Raw genomic sequence first — 26,420 nt, 5'->3', positions numbered from 1 at the left:
TTTTTAATGGTCATTTGTCATTTCCCATAGGGGCCTTCAACGAGGTAGGAGTATGTACAGATTCTCATAAGTCACCCTGTATATTTAGGACAATCTTTTGAATTTCGATGTTAAAATCCTCTTTTACGAACTTAAGTCTTAAATTTGGGAAATAATCAGATATTGAAACCAGTTTGGTCCTAATGCATCCAACTCTGAAGATCATATATGCTAATAACAAGTCACATAAAAAACCAGACCTTTGAAAGTTGCTGACGTTACCATTTATATTCCTGGGAACCGTATTAAATTATTTTCAAATGTTAAAAATTTCTTAAAATATTTTAAAGAAAGTTTAAACAATATAAAAAGTAACTGTTGCTTTCTTCAATTTTAATTAAAAGCAGTGTGAAAGATACCATACTCAACAGTATGTGGGATGATTTGAAAGAATAATGAGAAAGTTCTCATATAACGCTAATTTAGCAAAAAACAAAAACTAATGTTTATTAATATGATTACTTGAACTTGATAATTAATATTTAAATGATCATATTGGAGAAAACAATAACAATACGATTGTGGGAGTTTAAATAAACTAAACTAAGACAATGGAGGTTTACCGTCACAGAAACTACAAACACGGTGACCCGTTAAAATATCTGGCGATGTCAGATGAGTTTAGGCAAGGCGAAAACCTCGAGTTAGTACGAACAATTTTTTTCCATGAGATATTTCAGCATAATCACAACGACATCCCAGAATAAAGTTCAATAAGTCTTCCAAGCAAAAAGTGTTCCCAATTTATTTAAATTGTAAGTTTATATATTTTTGATCATCCCAAACAAAAAGATCTTTCACAATTTTTTTCTTAAGTTGATCCTTTTCAAGGCATAAACAATTTAAAACTGAAAAAAAAAGTACCTGAATTCAAGTTCAGCCAGACCCTTTTCTGTCAGCTTCTGATAAAAATTTTGACCTTATTCTATTTTAAAACATTGTTTTTTACAGGTTTCATACCGGGGAGCAAACGCTGATTCATACCACGTATAGACCAGAGAAATAAGCAAAAAAAGTATCCTATTTGTGACACTGACTGGTCAAGCAAACGACAGTTGTTTTGAGTAGTATGGACCTCTGTAACAAAAATCTATGTTTGTTGCAGTGCTTTTGCTGCAACAAATTAAGGTCAAAAAACAGTAAATTTTCGCGTTTTTGGTCTATCAGCAAAAAGTAAAGCATTTGAAACAAATTTGAGAATAAGAAACTTATAAGTCATACAAAAACCTTCAAAATGGCATTTTTTTAATGTTCCTATCCTTATTTATTGTTTAGAAAATTGCAAAATGAGTAGAAAATTTTGGGTTTTTATAAATGTTAATAACTTTTTTTAAAAGTGACTTAAAATCTTCATATTACATTATAATGTTGTGTCTTGTTGTGCTTAAAATATGATTTTAATTTGTCTATCCTAAATTAAATTTTTTTGCCATATTATAATACAACAATATATAAAATTATCTAGTTATATTAATTATACGGGTAGCTTCTGACAGAAGAAGATTTATTCTATTTATATTATTTAAAAAAATGAGGAAATAGAATTTTAAATATTGCAAAATAATATTGCAAAAACCTGTCGCTTTTTTGCTTATAAACTATTAGAAAAACTTTTTAACCATTGCTGCAAGAAACTGATTTCATATTTAGACAGCCTGAATATTTTTACAAATTTAAAAGAAAAAAAAATTGACCTAGGACACTTTGGGATGAAGCTTTTTTTTTAATTGAGAGCGGCGTTGTTTATAAGAATTAAGAGATCTTATTAGGGTCATCTGAAAGAACATGCTTTAAAGTTTTAATGTGAAAAATTCAAAAAAGATTGCCTTTTAATCGAATCGTTCACAAAGCTTCAAAAATATGGTCCTCAAAATCGGTCGGCTTTGAAACTAGTGAGAGCGGTAGAGGGAGAAGGAGCTGTTAACTGTATCTGTTTCTTGTTTATGGATTTCGACGTTTCTTTTTATAATTTGTATGTACTTTTTGCGTACATATATATATATATATATATATATATATATATATATATATATATATATATATATATATATATATATATATATATATATATATATATATTGATATGATATAGGAGAGAGAAAAATAGTGATTAAAAATAATTTACAAATTATATATTAGATATTAAAAGTATTTGGTAAAAATATATTTATGTGAGGGCATTTTAAGAAATTAGCATATAATAATTGTAAAAAGTTGTATTTTAGTAGTTATGATTTTGTAGATATATTTAAGTGAGCCATGTGACTAGGCAACCAACTATACATACTCTCCAAGTGACATTTTAGGAATATAAAGTGGGGTTATAATAATAATGTTAGTTTAAAATGTTTAATTTATATATATTTACTGATCTAAGTGTTTATTCTGATCTGAAAAGCCTAAATGTAAACAAAATTATCAGTAGAACATTAACGAATTCTCCAGAATGCAGAATTTGACCTTTGTTTATGTTGGAACATTCTGGAATAATGATTATGTCGGTGGATCGAACAGATACTTTTTTCGAGAACATCCATATAGAAGAAATAGAACTAAATCGAACATGATTTCTTACCAGATGGTTCTGGAACATCCAAAAAGATATAAATACCCGTGATTTGGATTCAAGAGGTCAGAGAGAGTTTTAGTAAGTCAGTCAGGCAGTTTAGTAAGAAATATGAAAGTTAGTTGGAGTCAGTGAATCAGTTACAAATAGTCCAAATTGTTTAATATAGTGAGTTAAATGAAGATTAAAAATTATGCATATATTTTAATGCACATTTATAATTATACACAAATAATTATTGAAGATTATAAAAGTATATTAGAAGAATATTGGATGGATATTGGAAGGAATTAAAATTATATTATGATTGGAGATTAGTATAAATCAACTTATAATAATTGGATATTGGTATATTGAAAAGAAGAATAAATATAAATGCTGTTTGCTGGTTTGCTTGGTGGTTTATAAATGCTGGTGAAGAAAAATATATCTTAAATTGGTAGAAGCTGATAATTGGAAAAAGTAATTTCACAAAAACAAGGATAACCGAAGTACGAAGACATTTAGTGGTGATTAGAATCTATATAGTGGAAAACAGTTCATTTAGGCATTCAGTGAAAGAAAGGTACAAAATTTTGTTAATATAATTTGGTTAGTGTCATAACAATTTCAATTTTGAAGATAGTTTGTTTAAATTTTACATTGTCTATAGAATTTAATTAGTTTTATAAGAATATCAATTTAAAGATAGTTTATTTTAAATTTACATTGGCTAGGTTAGATATATATGTGTGTTTCATAATAGTTATAATAAAGATAATTTAAAAAAGTACTTACAAACTAATTCTTTGAGAACCGCGATAAAAACCCTATATATATTATATTATTAAAAATACTCATTGCTCATCATTCAAACAAACAAATACATCATAACAATATATATATATATATATATATATATATATATATATATATATATATATATATATATATATATATATATATATATATATATATATATATATATCGACACTGAAGAGTAGGATTGAGATCCCGAACTCGAACGGAACCATATCACTCTTGATAAATGGATAATGGTGCCGAAACGTCGAGTTTTTAATTCTTAACGCGTTTCTTCCCGAGAATTTAGTAATTTCCATATATTTACATATATATATATATATATATATATATATATATATATATATATATATGTATATATAAAAGATCTCAACTTTCAAGGGAATACCAAAAACCATATAAAAAACGGAAAATCTATCAAACTAATACTTAAATCTAGTTTTTTTTTGGTGTAAAATTTGCTGGGAAATCTGAATCTGAATTAAAAAATAGAATGCTTGTATAAACATGGAGGGGCGTGAAAAAACAAAATAAAATTAAAAAAATTTTACGTTTCTTTGCTTTTTTACGTCTAGCAATCTTAGTGGCACTTGAGCAATATCCCAAGTGCATTAATCCTAAGCAACATACTGTAACACAAATTTTGAAAGTTGTGTGTATGTGTATGTGAAAATATAAACACACAAACCCAACTTTTTCAAATGCATTTTGTGGCTTTTTGTCCATAGCAGTTTCAATTACTCTGCTTTTTTACATCAAGAATATTTTTAGAATTGTTCTTACACATCCAAAACAAGTAGTATAGGACATGGATGGACATAATATCAAACAACAAAATACCCCAGAAGATTAATACGAAAAAAAAATAATTACGTCACATTATGAGAAATCAACTCAAATTTTGATTATTAAAATGAATTTTGCAAGGAAAAGTTCAGTTTACGAGGACGTGGGCAGAAGACGAAATCCTGGCTAAAAAAACATAAGAACCTAGTTTGCAATATTCGGTAAGAGATAGGCACTGGAAGAAGAAGATGGTACAGGCTTCTTCCATCTAGCTGAAAATTTATTAAAGTTATTTTTTTATATAATAATGAATGAATGTGATGGCTTATTGTATTTCCTTTGTTGAATTGTGCTATTATTATCATGTTGTACATGTAAATCTATTTTCTCTTATCCTGGTAATCCACTTCCTAAAAGCTTAGTCTATTATTGGAATTAATTCAGATTGTTACGACATAATCAGTTTAAACAAGGAATCGTCCAATCAATAGTCGAACATGATTACGATTCAGTATTCCGTGTTTGTTTAAATTAGAGTGACAGGGGAAGTTTCTCTATTGAAGAAGACTACACAATGTATATTGTCACAATTTTGACAAATTGCCTATAAAATAGACGACTTCTTTATCTGTGACGTGCTGTTTGATTTATATTTTGTTTTTATATAGGACAAATAACCTATAAATAACCTATAAATTGGGCAGTCGAAGAAAATGATAAATTTGTTAAAAAAACAGATGAGCATGTACCAATATTTGATTTATATATATACAGGTTAGGTTTAGAAATTACCACTGTGTGGCAATTTTTATCTGGGGAAAACGTCAAGACCACTAAGTGTTAGGATAAATGAGCATGAATCATAAACTAAAAACAGAGAATTTCGACAGATTACAGATATACAAACTTGCCTTGAATAACAACACAGACTACAATGTAAAGATTCATTAATAGTCATGAAAGAAACAGACGACAATTCATAAAAATTTACAGGTCAAACTCATAAACACAATGTAGCAGGCTCTGGTTACCAATACTGAAAGAAGAAGTCGGCAATAAGACTATACCAATATTAATGAGTGAATAGAAAATCAGAAACACATAATTTATAATTAACTACACAAGTACCGAAAGATCAGAATTTGATATAGTTTTGAGGTTATAAAAACAGCTCTCAGAATTTCGCTTAAAATATGGCTATTTGCCTACTAGATCAAGGGCAATAAGTCAACTGTTAAATTGGTTGCCACACAGTGCCAATTGATAAAAATTTACAGGATAACAGTAATTTTTTCATAATTTATAATTTTTTTTTGAAAACTATTTCCGATTGGAAATTGAAACGTCAAAACATATAGAGAATGTAATTTTCATTACAATCAACTGTGGTTTAATCCCATATAAAACAATATTTAACTTAAACATGTCACAAGAAAACAGTGTCAGAACCTGTTTACAAAATATACAGGGTTAGAAAACCAAGAATTGAACGGCAGATTCTTGCAACGTAGCAAGTGTTGAAATACTCTTTAATATATCTATCTACCGTGGTTTATACACCGAGATATTTTATAAAATTTGTGTGAAAATTGTTTAAATAATTTCTGCCCAAAAATTTCGCCCGGTATCCTCCAGATTTGTTTAAAGGGGACATTTTTCAACAAGAATCCACAAAGAAACCGAATCAGAAACATTTTTCCTACGGGAGCGGCCTCACAACTATTCATGCTACTCATGATACTATAACTACAAGATATGCTCACTTGCCGTTCTAATTTTAATCGACTTTGCGCATGACGTCATAGCGAGACAAAGCCAGGAGACTTGTATGTATTATATTTTAACGATGCATCATATGGCAACATTGTTCCATTACTGTAATGAACAACTTCGAAACTTTAACTGTTAACGGTAAGTACACCTCGATGCCATATCTTGCACTAAGAAGTCATAACTAGTTACTTTCTGTGAAAACGTGTTTTCAAAATTAATAAGTAATTTGTAAAATTTATTAAAGAGATATATGAATCTACGATTTGATTGTGTGTATTACAAACAAAATAAATATTGCTACAAAACATAAATTAAATATAAAAAGCCGGCAAAATGTAAAGAATTTGACCATAAAGGAAAAGCGGATCATACTTAAGACTTTATGAATATCATTTAGACATTTATTTTGCAATCTTTGTGATTTTTCTTTTGCGGATATTGTAATTATCTTTAATATTTTGATTTAGAATTCGTATTTTAAAATACATTTTACATCTAAAAAAAGTAATTTTACATCTTCGCTAACATTTACATATTTTGCAGCTTTTATTAACTTTAAATAATTTTTTGTTATTTTTAATGTATCGCCATTATAACTACGAAAAATATGTCCCAGTTCACTACATACTACATACATCCCAAGTAACTTTTTTTAAAACCTATCAAAAATAAAGTATTACTTCAAGTTCTTTTAAAATGGGCATTAGTATATATTATTATCTATTGAAACATTTATTATTATCTATAGAAACATTTGCTCTGCTGTTAAAGTGTGTCTAAAACCAAAATACTTACATGTTTTTTAATATATTTCTTTTTTCCATTCTTCTTTTGCGTCTATTTTCAGGCGATGTTTTAGCGCTTGGGGATTTTATTAAATGAACTGAATGTTTTCACCACAAAATTTATATAAAAATATAATATACAAAGTCTTTACTACATCAATGAATAAATAAAAATATCATTTACTACGTTTTGAAATACACAGGATAGCAAACTCGATTAACACAGTAATATAATTAACATGAACACTTATGAGCATTTAACTTGCCGTCATTAAAATTGTCTCGGGCTTACGTCACAAGAACATGCGCGTTGACTTATCTTGTTTTGTTATAGTATCATGTCACAACATGAACTAACTGTCAAACCCGTCAAACATATTATACTTTCAAACTTGGATTATTTGTTTTTAATTTCAACAGTTACATGCCTACTAATAGCATACTGGTTCCCATTCTGCGACATCCGTCAATATCTCTAATCCATTATACGGTTGATGTTGATAATTTGTGAGATTAAATAGCAAATTTTTTTCGGTATTACAATACATAATTATCATGTACATATCACACATTTGTATCATGATAAAAATAGCATTGTTCTATGGCAGTTCAAATGATTAGGATGTGATTGAGAATGCTTTACGTATTGACATTATAAAAGGTTTGTTGATATTAGATTATTCAGATTTTTGTGTCGTGATTGTTAGATTTGCTCGGAAAATGAAACTTCTGCCTAGATTTTGACTCTTTTATAACGTCATATAATATTTTGTAAAAAATTCAGCAACATGATGTATTTGTGTTTATAGTTCAAACCAAATGCTTCTTTCAGTGCGTCGTAGTTTATCGAATTCTTTCTAACGCATTCAGTCGGAAGTAACAGAAAAAAGGTACGTCCGTGATTATTATACACAGAATTTAAAAAATTATGTAGACTTGACAATACGGAGAGGGTGTAACCCCTTTTGCATTTCCTCGCTATTCTGGTAGTGGCGCGGGACAGGGAGGACCTTATCTTTGGTGCACAGCGTACATGCGACCAAGTCGAAGAATGGATGAAAATGCATGAGCTAGAACTGGCTGCGGGTAAGACCGAGACTATAATTCTCAAGGTACCAAGGAAAAGGGATGGGATAACATTCGCATATGCAGGAAAGAGAGTGGTTCCAAAGAAATGCGTGAGGTATTTAGGGGTGACTCTGAGTCAAAACGGAAAGTGGGGAGAGCAAGTAAAGGCGGTGACTCAAAGAGCTGCGCTGAGATCCGCCGCATTGGGGGGATCATGCCCAACATCGAATGGCCCAAAACTGAGAGGAGGAGGGTCCTTCATTCTGTTGTGCGATCGATTGTCCTTTACGCTGCGACTGTCTGGAATACTGCAGTTTTAACAAAGGCGTACAGAAAGCAGCTCACCCGAGCAGATAGAAAGAGTCTATTGAGGGTGGCGTGTGCATACAGAACAGTCTCGAGAGAAGAAATGAAGACATAGCAACAGAACGTTAATAAAAAGAAGAAAGGAAGAGGTTCATAATGGTGTGGCAAGAGGAATGGGACGAGACGAGAAGGGTGACGCAATGGACGAAGCCGTTGACTCCTAATCTGAGAAGATAGATGGATTGCGGACACCGGCGTTTGGATTACTTCCTCACGCAGATGCTCGCAGGACATGGTTGCTTCATTGCATACCTTTACAGATTTGGAAAGGCAGAAAATCACAAATGAAATATCGGACACTGTCTCATATACAATATTGGTATGCGATAGATGGATAAATGAGGCAGGGTGCCCAGGAGCAAGCAAGAAGATAAGGAAGACTGAGAAGGGGCGAGATTGAACATGAAGAGGGAGTAACAGAGGAAGAGAAGAATTCAGTCGTAGTGAGAGAGTGCTAGAGTGCGTGAGAATTGTGCGTAAATGAGCGATCGGGTGAATGCCGTGCCGATGTTGCGTCCCAATCAGGGCGATCCGACCGGTACGGTAATTCACCGCTGAAGAGGGTGTTTTTTAGCATGTAAGTCTCTGGCATTGGCGGCGATGGTGTCCGAACAACCCTTGCGCACGGTCTCGGATCTCATCGTGGCCACACTGGTGGAATCCTGCATAACTAGGCTGGAAGGCGGTTCTGCCCACCTTCTACGACCGAGGTACGTTTCGAACATTTGGACCACCTCACGGCTAGTAATTCTAAGAGCTTTCTTTCAGTGCTCTTTCAGTGACAACTAGTTACATATACAAAATATATAGAAGTGAAAAGTGATTATAAAAAGAATTCCAGAATTGTAGGAAGCAGACAATTTTGGCTGTACTACATTTTCTTTTGATTTTGATGTTTTGGACCACCGTTTTACGTGACCTAGTGGTTCAATAGTATCATAATCGGATAACATAGAACAAACACTACTGTCATACGATTTCACACACAAAATTTCATTAATTTTGTCGAATATATATTCATATGTACCTCTTGCCATTTTCTTCATTGGCTTCCGATTACTTCTTTGGAAGTAATCGGAAAGCTACGGAAAAAACTTTTTCATCCTATAAACTTATTAACACGTTAAGCGCTAAGGCTAACTTTAAAATCTAAACCTACATGCCAGATTGTAAAATTGGTATTTATTTTAATGGTGGTGGTTTTTCTGTCATAAGATAAGGTTGTAAAAAATATTTTTTGAACACTTAAATTATAAGTAACTATAAAAATATTTGTCGGTTACTAATGACGCTCCGGCCTGGTAGGAATTTTCTCCATCCAGGCCAGGCGGTCAGTACGTTTGGCAACATTTAGCTACGAAACTTGTTGGATCTTGCTTATCAGTTGCGGAAATGTATTAAAGTGTATGCAATGTGTGCCAGAAGACGTTGTTATCAAAATATTAAGAAAGAAGAAGTCATTTACAGAGAAAAAAACAGAGGTATATGGGTAACGAAGTGGTGTGAAAAACGTGATTATCTTTTTCTCGTTAACATCAAGTCGTTATACGGGTAAAACAAAAGATGTACAAAGAAGAAGAGAAAACATGCAAAAACCCATAGTGATTCTAGATTATGTTGCTGGAAAGAGTTCAATCGAATTTAAATGCTGACTTTGATGTAATTGCATATTAAAATATAATTTTAATTTTAACTTTTCGTAATAATTTTCGATATAGCGAAATATAAAGGTACTTTACACTTGAGCGAAATTTATATTTTTTGATATACCTCGTATAGTGTAAGAGTGATACTATTTGATATCTGATGGTTGCATTTTAGGTTTTAGACCATGAACAACTTTTTATAAAGAATACCTGTATGTTCACCACATAAAATTATAATTCCCTTATAAATAATATTATCCGAAAATAACATCAGGCTCAGTTTATAACAAGTAAACAAGTACGTTTTCACAACCGTGTAACATTGTAATTAACACAGTTGCTGTTTGGTTTGTTGCTTTCGTATTACCATATATCCTATTGGGTATAAATTTACAACCGTCCTGTTGCGATTCGCTTCCATTTGCATGATGCATAGTCCTTACTAGTTTAGTTAGACAGTGTATTTAATGTGTGGGTGGATCGCAATATGTGATGTACGAAAAAACTTGTAATAGTTTCAACATTGATCTAATTTGCAATTTTAATCAACTGCAAACAGTAGATTCTCTTGTATATTCATGGACAGCTCGATATTGAATTTATCTAGCAAGTTTAATTAGATTAAAACGCAAATAATAACTACAGTGTAGTTAGTGTAGATTGTAACGTTACAACGTTCCATCTCGTTTTTATATTTTTTTCTATTGCCTTTCCTTGTATTTCACTTTTCATATATAGTTTTCTCTTCATTTTGTTTCGTTGACATTTGAGTTAATTTTCTTTCCAAGCCTTTTCGTTTTAGTTATAATAGTTTTCTAAAACCCCGAACTATTTATTGTAATTAGTGAGCATCAGACCTATTCTTCAGTACGAGTTTTTCTTCCATAACATCCCAAATCATTAGAAATACGTCAGATTTTTTATTATCCGTATTTTCTTTTTTTACGCTTATTGCTAACAATAATTTCTATTCAGCTTTCAACTACAATTTTTACCTTTGTGTGTCTTCGTTGGGCAAGGACATTCTGTTCAGTGGTATTGTTGCGACCGTTTGACTTTAGTAAGAATGTCTTCTTATAAGTGAGCTGAGTAACCTTGCCAAACGTGGATCTCATGAGCTCGTATGCCCATAGTAATACGCACTGTTTTTTCTTTCTTAGTAGCTGGAAGAGCCTCATAACAACTATAACAAGACAAAAATCCAGCCTCCCCTTTCCACACCCATGCCGACATTATTACGATAAGGACTGGCACTTGGGCACACCTCCATACAGCATAGGCTACATGAAGCCGAAGTCCCTCCAAAATCTGCCCTGTGGAAGTCGAACATCCACGAAAAGTACTACTGACCAATTAGTTACTTTGCTTAGTTAATAACTTTATTTTCCTTTAAAATAACAATAAATGCATATCTGATTTCTTTTACCAGTGTTAATAAACAAATATGTGAAGTTATTTTTTAATTTTATTGATTAACCTCCCTTAGACTTTGGAAAGGTGATTTATTTTTGAACAGCACAGGACCTACACCCGGCTGAGCTGGCCACTAACCGTAATAAGGATCACAAGATCTAATCAAAAAAGCGTACAACCATATACGTACTTAAAACTCTTAAAATTTTGTTTCGAGTAAAATTCAAATTATGTCTGGCTTTGAAATTCGGGTATTTTGGATGAGTGCTTAACTTAAGCCACTTCCACACAATGACATTCATTATTTGACATTTATATTGTTAAGTAAGAATTAATTTTTAATACATCATAAAAATAACCTACCACACCACTGTCAGCTGTCATTCATGTAATTGGCGATCAACATATCCAACAAATAGTATTATATTTTAAGGTTTCTATATGTACATTACTTCGACAAATCGAAATAAAAAAGAACATTATATAGATAATTAAATCTCCTCAAGGTCTACAACGTACAAGTAGGTCAATTGGTACTTGGTAGGTAATATGATCTATTTCACTACATGCACTCACAAGTAGTCTTAATACAAATCTATTAAATGTTCTTTACCTTGCCACTTTGCGGAAACATTTTATGGATGACAAACAACGGACAGAAATGTTATAGCATATTTATTTCTTCATTTATTTATTTATTTCCATTTTCAAAAAGATGGCGTCCAATGAGAAAAATGTGTAAAATTAGTTGTACATCTATTGTATTAAAAAAGTAAGTAATGGAATAAAATGTGTTAATTTTCCTTATTAGCTCATCCCAGCTGTACTGTTCCGAACGGAACAATGTTTCAAAATCTGCGATGGTTTTGCTTAACTGGCGCATACAGTAATAGGTAATAATAAAAACTCACCTAAGGTACCCTGTGAGCGCCAGCACCGTTTCACATTTCCTAAGACTCGCTAAACTAGATGCCGGCCTAACCGTAGGCATGGTGGAAGTACCGTTTTCTTTTCTGGATACCAAAGGTGATTGTGGTCCTTCGAGACCGTTGGCCCGTCGCCTTGTGCCCAATAAGGACTTAATGCCAGGCATACCGAACAGTTGTTCGGATCTCGATTTAGAAGGACGCTGGTTGTTGATGGTCGGGGCACTCGGAGAGGGGCCGATCGGCTGCGATGCATGGGGCACTGCAATCGACGTGGTCACTACACGACGACCCCGCGGTTCTAACAGGGTGGCGTGGTCAGCCACTTTTCCTGAAAACAAGACAATACAATTAATTAACTATATAATCAATAATGAATTGGTATTGATATTATTTTTATAAATAGAACAAACCACAAGTATCATAATATCCTTAAGTTTGTAGCATGCTAAATTTCTCTATTACGAGCCTATATTTTTAATACTATGCCTTGAGATTATTAATTTTTATCGCTTCGAATACATATAAGTGTTTAAATTCTGTTTTTTTTTAAAGCCACTATTTGTATCAATATGCATTCAGACGTGCATATTTGTAGTTTAGTTACTATCGAGGTGGTAAATCGTTCACTGTTTGTTTTTAATTAATTGCGATAATAAGAGATCCCTTTTTGTTTATTTATAGAGTCCGACTGGCAATTCTTTTCTGCCGCTAGCATTCTCAGACAAACCCCTTTTGTCAACGTTGAAGGCCTTTATCAATATTTTTGCCTAAGAGGCAAACATATCCTTTTGTTACATCTAGAGGGTTATATGTTTTCAGAGATGAACACATGTTCCCTTCAGAGGCCAGTGACTTTGTCAGAATGTATGTTCAAGAGATAATTCTTTGTTGTTTTTTTGTGCGATTTATCTATTTTCTTTTACCGAATTTTTTCTTAAAGAATTTAAATTTTTATAAATCATATTTATAAATAATTAATTAAGTATAGGAATGACGGAAATTCCTGTTTTTTTTTGTACAGTTAATTTTAGAATAAAACGAAACAATGGCCAATTGAATTTGTTCAGATTGCAGTCAAATATACATTTGATTATCATTTTTTTTGAGATGTATTAAAGTTTTAATTAAAGTAATTTGCATATTAAGTCTATTTAAATTACTAAAGACTGCAATCTATTTTAAAGTATAAGATAATTGATGACAATATGTGTCATTATCTGTTTTTTATTAATAGGTATTTATTAATTAAAAATTTTGAGCAAAAATAAACAATGGTTATTGTTTATTTGTTTAGAATTCATGTTTGTTCAAATTTAAAAGTTTAATAAACACAACTTTTTTATTATGATGTATTATTTTATTTCATTAGAGATAATATAAATTATTTGTATTTTTTTGTAGAAGATAATATAAATCTTTAGGTATTTTATTGAATATATAACCTTTTCTTACAGCTTGTCATGATTTTTGTTGATAATTTGCTGATTTATTTTCTGACGTGTGTTTTCCTGTTGTTTTTGAGACAAATGTTTGTTTAGTTTATTTAATATTGAGTTCCTTCATAAGTTTCAGGTTAAAACTTATTGGCACCCAGAATGTTTTACAGTTTAGCTATATTCCTTGTTTCTTGCTTTCGTTGTCAAACTGTTATATTTTGTTTTTTTATTATTATCTATCGTTTATCTGTCTATTTTTGATCTGAATTTTTTTATCATATATATCCTTACCCACCCCACAATGAAGCTGCCTAACTTGAGCAACGTGGTCTTCGTTAAACATTGTGAGCTAGAAGCTTTTTAATATCAACTTATGTCAGCTTTTGCACTACAAACTGTAAAATGTTTCAAAATAAGCACATTAAAAATAAATAAAAGTGAGTTTGTAGAGTATGTATTTGTTTAAAGCCACACGTCAGCTAGTACTGTGAGAGATAGATTCTCATATTCGGGACAGGAACGATCAGTTATTTATATCTAGTGAATGGCGTTAGGTACTAGAGAACTGGAATCTATCAAGAGAAGTACAGGAATTTATGAACAGCAACTCGTCCAATAAAAACATGTGTACAGCATTAACACCATAAATTAAGCATATACTAGAGGCAACAGAAATGAGAATTTTACTCAGAATATCTAAAAAAAACTAAGAGATGAGGAAAAAAGAAATCCATCAAAACAACATGGGAAGCCTTAAGAACGGACAACTAAATAGAAAAAATATTTTTAAATAATACCAACTTACTATTTCTCATTTGTATTCTTTCTTCATTTTTTGTTCAAATTTACAGCTCTGTAATGCAAATTTATTTATTCATCTAATAAACGTAATATTCATTAATAGACAGTACACCCTTGATACTCAGACGTTTTGCAATCCGACACGCTCCGTAATCCGACGCACCTCCCGTCAAGGTCGCCGCCGTGTCTACAGGACATCCTCGACAGCTTTCTGCAAAGCACCTACATCCACTTTGTCTCTTTTTATTCCACTTTTGCTTCGTGGTGTTTTTTATGTAAAGAAGTTTGGTGTCATACTTGTACTGAAACCAGTCGCGACATGAATCTCATTTTTACCGGATGCTTCATTTCGTATTTTTTCCGTAAGCAGTTCGGTTCGATAGGGTTTTTAGTTACAGTAATACGTAGTGGTAGTGCTAAACTTTTATTTAATTCGTTTAAAAAGTTCAGTTCAATGGCGAGCACAAGTTTAAAACGAAAGCACAAAATGCTTACACTAAAAGATAAATTGGATATTATTAAGATATGCGAGTGTGGTGAAACTCCGACTGCGATATCTATATTCTATGATATTGGACGAGCTATAGTGTACGACATTATGAAAAACAAAGACAAAAAAATCAAAAAATTTATGAAATCTATAGAGTATGATTCTAAGGTCAGAAAATCCCTTAAAATGAGTGAATTTCCTGATGTTAAAGGAGCTTTACATATCTGGTTTAAGCAACAACGAAGCAGACGAGTTCCTATTTCAGGTTACATTTTAAAAAATAAAGCTCAGGTTTTTATCAGGAATTAACAAAGAATACTGATTTTCGTGCTAGTCAAGGTTGGTTCGAAAAAACGGTATGGAATACGATTTTTGCAGATTATTGAAGAGAAGCTGAGTGCAGATGAGTCTGAGATATCTGAATTTATTCAGAATTTGAGCAAAAAGATCACCGAATTGGACCTAATTCCTGAACAACTATAAAGCTGATGAAACCGGTCTAAACTGACGGCAACTTCTAATAAAGACATTTGTCACTTTTGGTGACAAAGTTTTGGTAGTAAACTTTAGAAAGAACGTCTCACTCTTATGGTATGCGCGAATGCATCAGAATCCCACAAATTGAAATCGATAATCGTGGGTCCAAAAAACCTCGGGCCTTCAAAAATGTTAAAATTAAGAAGCTACCAATTACGTACATGTTGCAAAGGGTGACCAAAGAAGTTTTTCTGGATTGGTACAAGAACAAGCTTTGTCCCACAAGTTAAAGATGAGCTAAAGTGAAAGCCCTCCTCTTGTTAGATAAGGCTCCAGGACATTCTGATAAGGACGAATTAAAAATCGAAACTACCGATGGATATATCGAGGTAATGTACTTACCGAAAAATACTACTGCATTGATTCAGTAGATGGATCAAAACATTATTAAAACTTTCAAGGTGCACTACAAGAAACAACTCCTTGTGGATATTGTAAGTCAACCTAATGCTAACATCACTTCAATTTTGAAACATTACAGATGCGATTATCAGTGCTGCGTTTGCCTGGCAGCAAGTCAAGCCTACTACACTATTTAAATCGTGGAAGAATATTTGGTTCAACAACCCATTCCTTCCAATAGAACTTAACAAAGAAACCAATGACCAACCTGTGCAAGTTGTTCTAGATGCTGCCCTTCAAATTTGCAACGATATGACTAATTCATCAGAATCAACAGAAGTTTTACAAAAGCGGATTTTAGATGGCAATCTCAATGCTGACTTAACAGATGAAAAAATAATTTAAAAAATGACAGAATCTGATGAACACGTGACCCAGGAAGCACAGGATGAAAAATCTTTCACCGCTAACTGTGATGATGCTATATTGGCAAGGAGAAACAAGAACAAGCAATGACAGACAGTCTAAGCAAGAAAAAGCAAAAGACAATCAAAGATTTCTTCAGTGTGGGCACAGTATGTATTTACATACGTTCATAATTAATATACCATATTTTATAATGTTTATAAGTTATTATTTATACACTGTATGTACATTAAATTTATTAGCTTCCATATTTCTTTTAATAAACCTTTTTTAGTTAGCCGAAATGGATGTTTCATTTGCATATTAATTTGGGTGTTAACATTTTACTCATAAAATTTAAGAATATTGTAGGCTACTGCTAGCAAAACAATGCCAAATATATAATCACTTTCGGTAATCCGGACACTTTTGGTAATCCAACATCCCTTTGATCACATACCTGTCGGATTATCAAGGGACAACTATATTTAATTTATGTAAAAAAAGAAACATTAGTGGAAGATTCGAACCTCGATTATCCAGGTCCAAAGGCAGAAACAATACGGCGTAGCTACAACTCGATTTGTGTTTGGTAGTGGGACGGTCACGTGGTCGATTAATTAGAAAGAGGGACAGGGACTGCTTTGCAACATTTTTCTCTGTCGCACTAGGGGAAGGGGTCTATATTGCAGCGTTCAGTCTGGGTATTATTATATCTATGGTGGGCGTATTTAGTAATTAAAGGTTAATTAATAAAAAAAGGTTAGTCAATATTTCCTCGCAAAAAAGTCAATATAGATATTATATGAATTACAGGAATGAAAATACATATATGACTGATATAATGCCTAAGAAAATTAAAACCAACAGATAATAAACACGATATTGACTGTACAAAATATAACAAAATGACATAATATGTTGTTTAATGAATAATTTTACTTATACCTACAAACATTAATTAGTGTTAGCAACATGTTATTTTATCTATAATAGCCCAAAAATACTTAGTGTACTGGGTGGTCTAAAATGTTTAAGAAAATACAAAGCAAATAGAAAAATAAGTCTGAAAAAGCATCTTACAATTAACATCGCAATAAAACTGTTAATTTATATAACTTATCAATGCTTTACACTCACTTTAATACAAATGAGGTAATACAAGAGGAAGACCCAGAACAAGATTCCTAGATAACATCGATGAAGACATGAGAAATATGGAAATACGTGCTTGGCGGAGGAAGGCGATGGATAGGGACGACTGGAGAAAAATTCTTGGGGAGGCTAGGACCCACACAGGGTTGTAAAGCCAAAATGATGACGATGAGGTAATACAATAATGACGTAGCAGTAAACTGCAAAATCATTAATAACATGATAACCAGTGATAATTCAACCAAAACAATTACATTGAAGAATACAAATACAAACAACACAATATAATATACACAAATAACTTTCTGTATATAACAGTTGATTGGACCAAATTAACAGGACGATCTAAATATACGATATGTTTCCAATAATATAGATAAATGGTAACATGATAAAGCAACTATAATATTAGGAATAAATGGAATTAATGACCATTTTACTAAAATCGACAGATTAGTAGATGGGTGAGATCATCATAAAAAATTAAGCACGTTTGATAATACCTGACGGAACAAAGAAAACGCAATAAGAAAGAATAAAATACAAAAATATAGAAAAAAAGTGCGGGGAATATAGGCTAATAAGTCTAATGAACCATGCATTAAAACTTTTGTTTTCATTTTATATCGGAGAATATATAAGCCAAGCGAAGAGAGCATACAAGACACATATGTTGTATTAATGAAAGGCATAGGTACGAGAGATGCACTGTCCAGTATACAGATATTCTAACGATGCAGGGATATGTTCAAAGAAATTTAAAAAAATGCCAAATTGTCTCAATAAAAGAGATGACGGCATACGGTTACCTTCGACATGGAGACCTCTTATAAAGAAAATATCGTCCGCTCCATCCATCAATCAAAATTCTACTGTCAGAAATGTTCGCGCCAACCTCCAACCAAACCACGTCACCATCGACGGTATAAATGAACCGTCCTCTGTTCCCAGTACCAGTAATGCATTGGTTAGTGATCAGTGTAGTTGTGTCTGGGGCTTGGGAGACTGAGACCTCGGAAGCCCTGAAGAAGACATCAAAAAGGATGTCGAAAGTTCGGCGCCATGATAATCTACGCGGTTCAACCCGGAAGACTGTTGAGTTTAATATTAATTCTTCTAATAGTATTAATCTTAGCTCTAGGTTTAATTGTACTAACCCTAGACAAGGAAAGAGAGGGGACAGGTAACGTTCATTTAATAAACCTTCGAAAAGTGAAGCCAGTTTCGATGTGACCGCCATGATTTGTGACTTTACGTTACCCATTACTACCTCTCGCAGTGTTACCAGGTCTACTGATTTTTCAGTAGATCTACTGATTTCAACTTAAATTTACTGATTTACTGAAACACTATATCGATCTGTTAAAAAATATGTAATAATAAAATCATGTTCAAAAAGTGATCATTATATCAGTGTTCAATCATAAATTTAAAAAAATCTATTTATTTATATATATATATATATATATATATATATATATATATATATATATATATATATATATATATATATATATATATATATATGTATATATATATATGTATATATATATATATATATATATATATATATTGTTATGATGTGTTTTTTGTTTGAATGATGAGCAATGAGTATTTTTAATAATATAGGGTTTTTATCGCGGTTCTCAAAGAATCAGCTTGTAAGTACTTTTTTAAATTATCTTTATTATAACTATTATGAAACACACATATATATCTAACCTAGCCAATGTAAATTTAAAATAAACTATCTTTAAATTGATATTCTTATAAAACTAATTAAATTCTATAGACAATCTAAAATTTAAACAAACTATCTTCAAAATTGAAATTGTTATGACACTAACTAAATTATATTAACAAAATTTTGTACCTTTCTTTCACTGAATGCCTAAATGAAATGCTTTCCACTATATAGATTCTAATCACCACTGAATGTCTTCGTACTTCAGTTATCCTTGTTTTTTGTGAAATTACTTTTTCCAATTATCAGCTTCTACCAATTTAAGATATAGTTTTCTTCACCAGCATTTATACACCACCAACCAAACCAGCAAACAGCATTTATATTTATTCTTCTTTTCAATATACCAATATCCAATTATTATAAGTTGATTTATACTAATCTCCAACCATAATATAATTTAATTTCTTCCAATATACCTTTTTTATCTTCAATAATTATTTGTGTATAATTATAAATGTGCATTAAATTATATGCATAATTTTTAATCTTCATTTAACTCACTATATTAAACAATTAGACTATTTGTACCTGATTCACTGACTCCAACTAACTTTCATATTTCTTACTAAACTTTTCTGACTGACTTCTTGAAAATTCTGAACAATTTACTTCACTATTCACTTTCATAATGAACTCGCCTGACTTCTGACTAAAAACTGCCTGACTGCTTGACTTCAGACTAAAAACTCCCTCTTGAATCCAAATCACGGGTATTTATATCCTTTGGATATTCCAGAACCATCTGGTAAGAGATCATGTTCCATTCGTTCTATTAACTTCTATATAGATGTTCTCGAAAAAAAATATCTGTTCGATCCACCGCCATAATCATTATTCCAGAATGTTCGACCGTAAACAATGGTCACACTCTGCACTCTGGAGAATTCGTTAATGTTCCATTGATAATTTTGTTGACATTTAGGCTTTTCAGATCAGAATAAACATTCAAATTAGTAACTAACACTCTAATTTAATAAAATACACAATTCAAACAATATATTATTATAACCCCACTTATATTCGTAAAAATTCTTAATATGACACTTGGAGTATGTATAGTTGGTTGCCTAGTCACATGGCTCACTTAAATCTATTTACAACATTATAATTACTAAAATACAACTTTTTACAATTATTATATGCTAATTTCTTAAAATGCCCTCACATAAATATATTTTTATAAATTTCTCTAGTATATAACTTATTTAAAATAATCAAATACTTTTTTATATCTAATATTATGTAGTATATAACTTATAAATTATTTTCTATAAACCCCAATTGTCACAATACCCCAAAATAATAGTTAAAATAAATAATTTACTTATTATTTTTTTAAATATTAATTTTCTCATACCTTATTAAATTTAATAAATCAATTTTTTTTTATTTAAAATGTGTTAAATACATCCCTGTTCGCTGTCTATGTCAAAGCAGAGAACAACGGATCACAGTTCGGCTATTCTATGGTCAAACTGTCATGTCAAATGGAGAGAATAAAATATAACCTTAATTAAAAATATAATGGATATTGTGTTCTGTTTATTTATAGACAAAATCTAGGAATTATTTCCATTCAAAATAACTTTCATCAATATAAATTGGTAAGTTTTTCCACTTTATTATATTAGAAAGACATTTTTATAGCAATTATAGTATCAATTTTGTGTCTAACCCCAAATTATGAATTTTAGGGTACAAATTAATTTCCATATATACAAAATTCAACAAGTATGATGTCAAATTGATTCAAAATAATGAAATCTACCATCTATTTAACAAATCAAGTCTATTGAATAAAATGGATATATCAGTAAGTTATTAGTGTTAAGTTTATAACCTAAATATATCACTACTTTTTGAAAAATTGTACATTTTTCTTGATTTATTTTTAGTCCAACTTTGTCTAATCTATTTATTATAATTTTTAGGTGTTTCTCATGATCTTCAGCAGTTTTAGAAAAAATTAATATATCATCAATGTAATGAATTACAAAATGTTCATATTGATCCAAAATATCATGAAGACATCTACATAGAGCACTGCAAAATGATTGAAGTCCAACTGGTACTACTTTGAATTGATATACTACTCCATCTATCTGAAATCCTGTATACTGTCTACTTTTTCTTTCTAGAGGTATTAACCAAAAACTATGCTGTAAATCGATTTTAGTGAAAAATGACATTTCTGTAATTCTTCCTAGTATTCCATCTTCTAACATATTATTAATTGTTTTGTTTACTTCTTCTTTGTATTTATATGGTATTGGGTATGATTTTGTTTTAAAATCTTTTTCTTCTTTAACTTTTATACTATGGATATAATTTTGTGCAATTCTATTTTCTTTATTGACAAGTCCCTTGTGTTGCTGCAATATGGAAATGACTATTGATTTATATTCTTCAGGGCAATTTAAAACTTTTATCATATCTTCTTCTTTACAAATAAAATTATTTTTCATTATGTACTCATTATTCCTTGCTTCCAATTTTACGCACTCCCCTCGTAGGCATCCATCTGCTTAAAATTTCCATTCCTTAAATATTCACTACAATTATTCTTTACATTCTTTTGGGACATTTCCCTATCATCAAAATACATTTCTTCTTCATAAACATCATTATTTTCTTTTAATAATATCCTATCAACTCTTATTCCTTCTTCCACCTCATCTTTCTGCATAAATTTAATTATTTGCCCTTCCAAAGTTACCATTTTTTTTTCAAAATCTATCTTTACTTTCTTCTTTTCCAATTCATCATTTCTCATTAATATATCAACACATAAATCCTTGACAATAAATCCTTGCATATTAATTTCTTTATTAAGAATATTAATTTTAAAATTGGCTAGTTTATCAATTTCACCCAACTTCTTATTATTTGCACCAACAATTTTAATTTTTGGAATCTTTATTATATCTGATAATTTTAATGTATTAAAAATAAAATTCTCCGAGACTAAAGTACTTTCTGAACCAGTATCTATCATAATCTTAATCATTTTATTTTTGGCCAAAGCATTTATATAAATTAAATTAATAGATTCAATAATTTTCTCTTCATCTAAAGAAATAAATTCAGAAGGTTTTTCATAATAGCAATGGCCTAACTTGTAATTCAGAAAGTTTACTGCACAAAATTTTGATTATTAAAATTGTCAGATTGTATCTGACCACTTGGATCTGATGTACTATGTCTTTCCCTACTATGACTTCTACTCACATTTTCTTGCCTTGTACTACTTCGTTCCCTGTCTTCGCAGCTTCAATTCCTTCGAACACAATTTACCTGTCTGTTATAGTTAGGTCGCTCTGTATTTCTTCTATTGTTAAAATCTTGTCTATTATTATTAGTACTGTTATTAAAATGTTGTCTATTATAACTAGTATTGTTATTACAATTTTGTCTAATTTGATTACTGTTATTATTATTAAAATTTTGTAAATTATTACCATACCTAGTATTATTGTTATATGATTGTCTATATTGTTGATTATCATTTTTATTATATTGAAAGTTATTATTGTTTTTTCTGTTGTTATTATTACCTTGTCATATTGCCTCTTTGTATTCTTTGAATAAAATTAATAAAACTATCTATTGTTTGAATATTTTGTACAGTTACGGTTTGCACAACATCAGCATCAAAATGTCTAGATACATTTAAGACTGTTTCATCCTCTCTAAGTGGTGGTTCTAAATATTTTGCAACTGTTATCAATTTCAATGCATAATCTACCATATTTGATTTTAAATTTTGATTATACTTTCCAAAATATAGAATTTCTCTAAACTTGGCTTGCTCTAATTCACCCCAATAATAATTTAAAAATTTATTTTCAAATGTTTGAAAATTATCTAAATCATTCTCAATACTAGCAAACCAAGTTGCTGCATTGTCATTTAATGTCACTCTAATATAATCTTTAATATCATTAATATTATTCACAAATCTTAATTTATGTTTTAAACTATTTATGTATACTCTAGGATGCAAATTTTTTATATTACCAGAGAATTTAATCCCAGTCTCATTTGTTAAATTTAAGTAAGGTCTCCCTATGTCTCTCATTTGTGAAATATCATCTATTCTCTGTTCCACATTTCTTATGTGATTACTATTTATTTGGATATTTTGTTGTATATCGTCTAATTTTTCTTCTGCGTTTCTCCTGTCTTCGTTAATTTTTACTTCTAAGTTACATTTCTGCAACTCTATTTTCTGTTCTATTTCTATCTTATTATCTTGAATAATCCTCTTTACTTCTGTCCTCTCATTGTCTATCCTTTTCTTGTAGTCATTCCGTATACTTTTTATTTCATTTGCTACTTTTTTCTCTGCAGTTTGAAGTTTTTTATCCATTTGTTTTTCTATTTGCTTTATAATTTTATTATTATTATCTTCTATTTTCTTTTCTAATTTTCTATAATTCTCTTCCAATTTCTGTTCCATTTTTTTCATGTCTTCTTTGACTTCTTTTGAATTCTGTTCCATTTTTTGTTCTATTTTTTTTATGTCTTCTTTGACTTCTTTTGAATTCTCTTCCATTTTTTGTTCTATTTTTTTCATGTCTTCTTTGACTTCTTTTGAATTCTCTTCCATTTTTTTCGTATTCTCTTCTATTGTCTTGTTCATCTGCATCATTAATGACATCAAAGCTGCCATATTGACATTTTCCTCTCTTTCTGGATTCATTTCTGCAGTATCTTGTGGAACTTGAACTAAACTCTCCTCTTGTATAGGTTGTGTTTCTACTTCCACATCTTCTTCATTCTTTTTGCTTCTTGTACCTTTCTTTCCTTGAGACATTTTGAGACTTTACTTGTTCAAATATAATTAAAAATAAAATCTATAATTTTTTCTTTCTACTGATAATTAATTTAATTATATGAGAGCACTTATCTTCCCAAACTAATTCTTTTAAATAGAGAGCCACCGCGTTGGGTGCCAAATTGTTATGATGTGTTTTTTGTTTGAATGATGAGCAATGAGTATTTTTAATAATATAGGGTGGTTTTTATCGCGGTTCTCAAAGAATCAGCTTGTAAGTACTTTTTTAAATTATCTTTATTATAACTATTATGAAACACACATATATATCTAACCTAGCCAATGTAAATTTAAAATAAACTATCTTTAAATTGATATTCTTATAAAACTAATTAAATTCTATAGACAATCTAAAATTTAAACAAACTATCTTCAAAATTGAAATTGTTATGACACTAACTAAATTATATTAACAAAATTTTGTACCTTTCTTTCACTGAATGCCTAAATGAAATGCTTTCCACTATATAGATTCTAATCACCACTGAATGTCTTCGTACTTCAGTTATCCTTGTTTTTTGTGAAATTACTTTTTCCAATTATCAGCTTCTACCAATTTAAGATATAGTTTTCTTCACCAGCATTTATACACCACCAACCAAACCAGCAAACAGCATTTATATTTATTCTTCTTTTCAATATACCAATATCCAATTATTATAAGTTGATTTATACTAATCTCCAACCATAATATAATTTAATTTCTTCCAATATACCTTTTTTATCTTCAATAATTATTTGTGTATAATTATAAATGTGCATTAAATTATATGCATAATTTTTAATCTTCATTTAACTCACTATATTAAACAATTAGACTATTTGTACCTGATTCACTGACTCCAACTAACTTTCATATTTCTTACTAAACTTTTCTGACTGACTTCTTGAAAATTCTGAACAATTTACTTCACTATTCACTTTCATAATGAACTCGCCTGACTTCTGACTAAAAACTGCCTGACTGCTTGACTTCAGACTAAAAACTCCCTCTTGAATCCAAATCACGGGTATTTATATCCTTTGGATATTCCAGAACCATCTGGTAAGAGATCATGTTCCATTCGTTCTATTAACTTCTATATAGATGTTCTCGAAAAAAAATATCTGTTCGATCCACCGCCATAATCATTATTCCAGAATGTTCGACCGTAAACAATGGTCACACTCTGCACTCTGGAGAATTCGTTAATGTTCCATTGATAATTTTGTTGACATTTAGGCTTTTCAGATCAGAATAAACATTCAAATTAGTAACTAACACTCTAATTTAATAAAATACACAATTCAAACAATATATTATTATAACCCCACTTATATTCGTAAAAATTCTTAATATGACACTTGGAGTATGTATAGTTGGTTGCCTAGTCACATGGCTCACTTAAATCTATTTACAACATTATAATTACTAAAATACAACTTTTTACAATTATTATATGCTAATTTCTTAAAATGCCCTCACATAAATATATTTTTATAAATTTCTCTAGTATATAACTTATTTAAAATAATCAAATACTTTTTTATATCTAATATTATGTAGTATATAACTTATAAATTATTTTCTATAAACCCCAATTGTCACAATATATATATATATATATATATATATATATATATATATATATATATATATATATATATATATATATATATATATATATATATATCTATTATTCTCAATCTACTGAAGAAATAAAATATGGCCTGGCAACTTTTTTGGTATCAGTTGGTGCCAATTTAGGCTTCAGACAATTCCATATGATTAGGCGTCCCCTCTTTTTCCTTGTCTAAGGTACTAACCGTGTAAATCTTTCGAAACTATCATTCCGCCAATGATAATCGACGTAGTTCAACCCGGAAGACTGTTTAGTTTAAATATTAGGTAATGAAGTTACCACAAAATGCTTCCACGCTTTCCGGAGACACTCGGCAAATGGAAACCCATGGGAAGTTTAAAGATATGAACTTACTGCTTTATTGCATTAGCGGTTGGTAACTCGCCTTATTGTTTGTCATGATTTGACTTCAAGGACACTGTCTCTTCACGTGATAGTTCAGTGGTTTCAAAATGGGTTCCCATTTGCCGAGTGTCTCCGGAAAGCGTGGAAGCATGTTGTGGTAACTTAATTACACCTTTTATAAGATTACTATAGCAAACTTTTATAATTACTTCAATAATGTTACCTAAAGTTAAAATTAAATAAATTAATATTACACTGTTGGAAGTGTGATCTTATGATCTTGTTAGTTCTCGGCAAATACTTATTTTTTACATAAGTTTTTTTAACATATTTTTTTAAATTACATGTATAATAACCACATGGTCTTTTGCTGTTCTAAGTTTGAGTTTAATTGTAAACTGTATGTAGTTTCAATAAATTGTTTATACAACTTAACTATTAATGTCTAATATCTTAAGCTTCTTTACATACCTATTATACCATTGACTGCTACATGTCTTTTTGAGGTAACATGTTTGTATTGACCTCTCT

The 26,420-nt window shown here is 30.4% G+C and overlaps 1 protein-coding gene across 4 annotated transcripts in view; it reads right to left on the bottom strand.

Moving 5' to 3' along the window:
* LOC140450265 (E3 ubiquitin-protein ligase RNF144B) overlaps positions 1–26,420 on the bottom strand; it is a 393,953-nt gene that overhangs the window by 123,928 nt on the left and 243,605 nt on the right. For all 4 annotated transcript variants that reach the window (XM_072543787.1, XM_072543785.1, XM_072543788.1 and 1 more), the window contains one exon: positions 12,155–12,500. In XM_072543787.1, coding sequence (XP_072399888.1) covers positions 12,155–12,500 — 346 coding nt within the window. The remainder of the gene's footprint in view (positions 1–12,154; positions 12,501–26,420) is intronic.

This window comes from Diabrotica undecimpunctata, chromosome 9 (assembly GCF_040954645.1).
Source record: "Diabrotica undecimpunctata isolate CICGRU chromosome 9, icDiaUnde3, whole genome shotgun sequence".
Lineage (NCBI taxonomy): Eukaryota > Metazoa > Arthropoda > Insecta > Coleoptera > Chrysomelidae > Diabrotica > Diabrotica undecimpunctata.
Note: the sequence above shows the minus strand (reverse complement) of the source record. Positions and strands in the feature narration are given on the sequence as shown.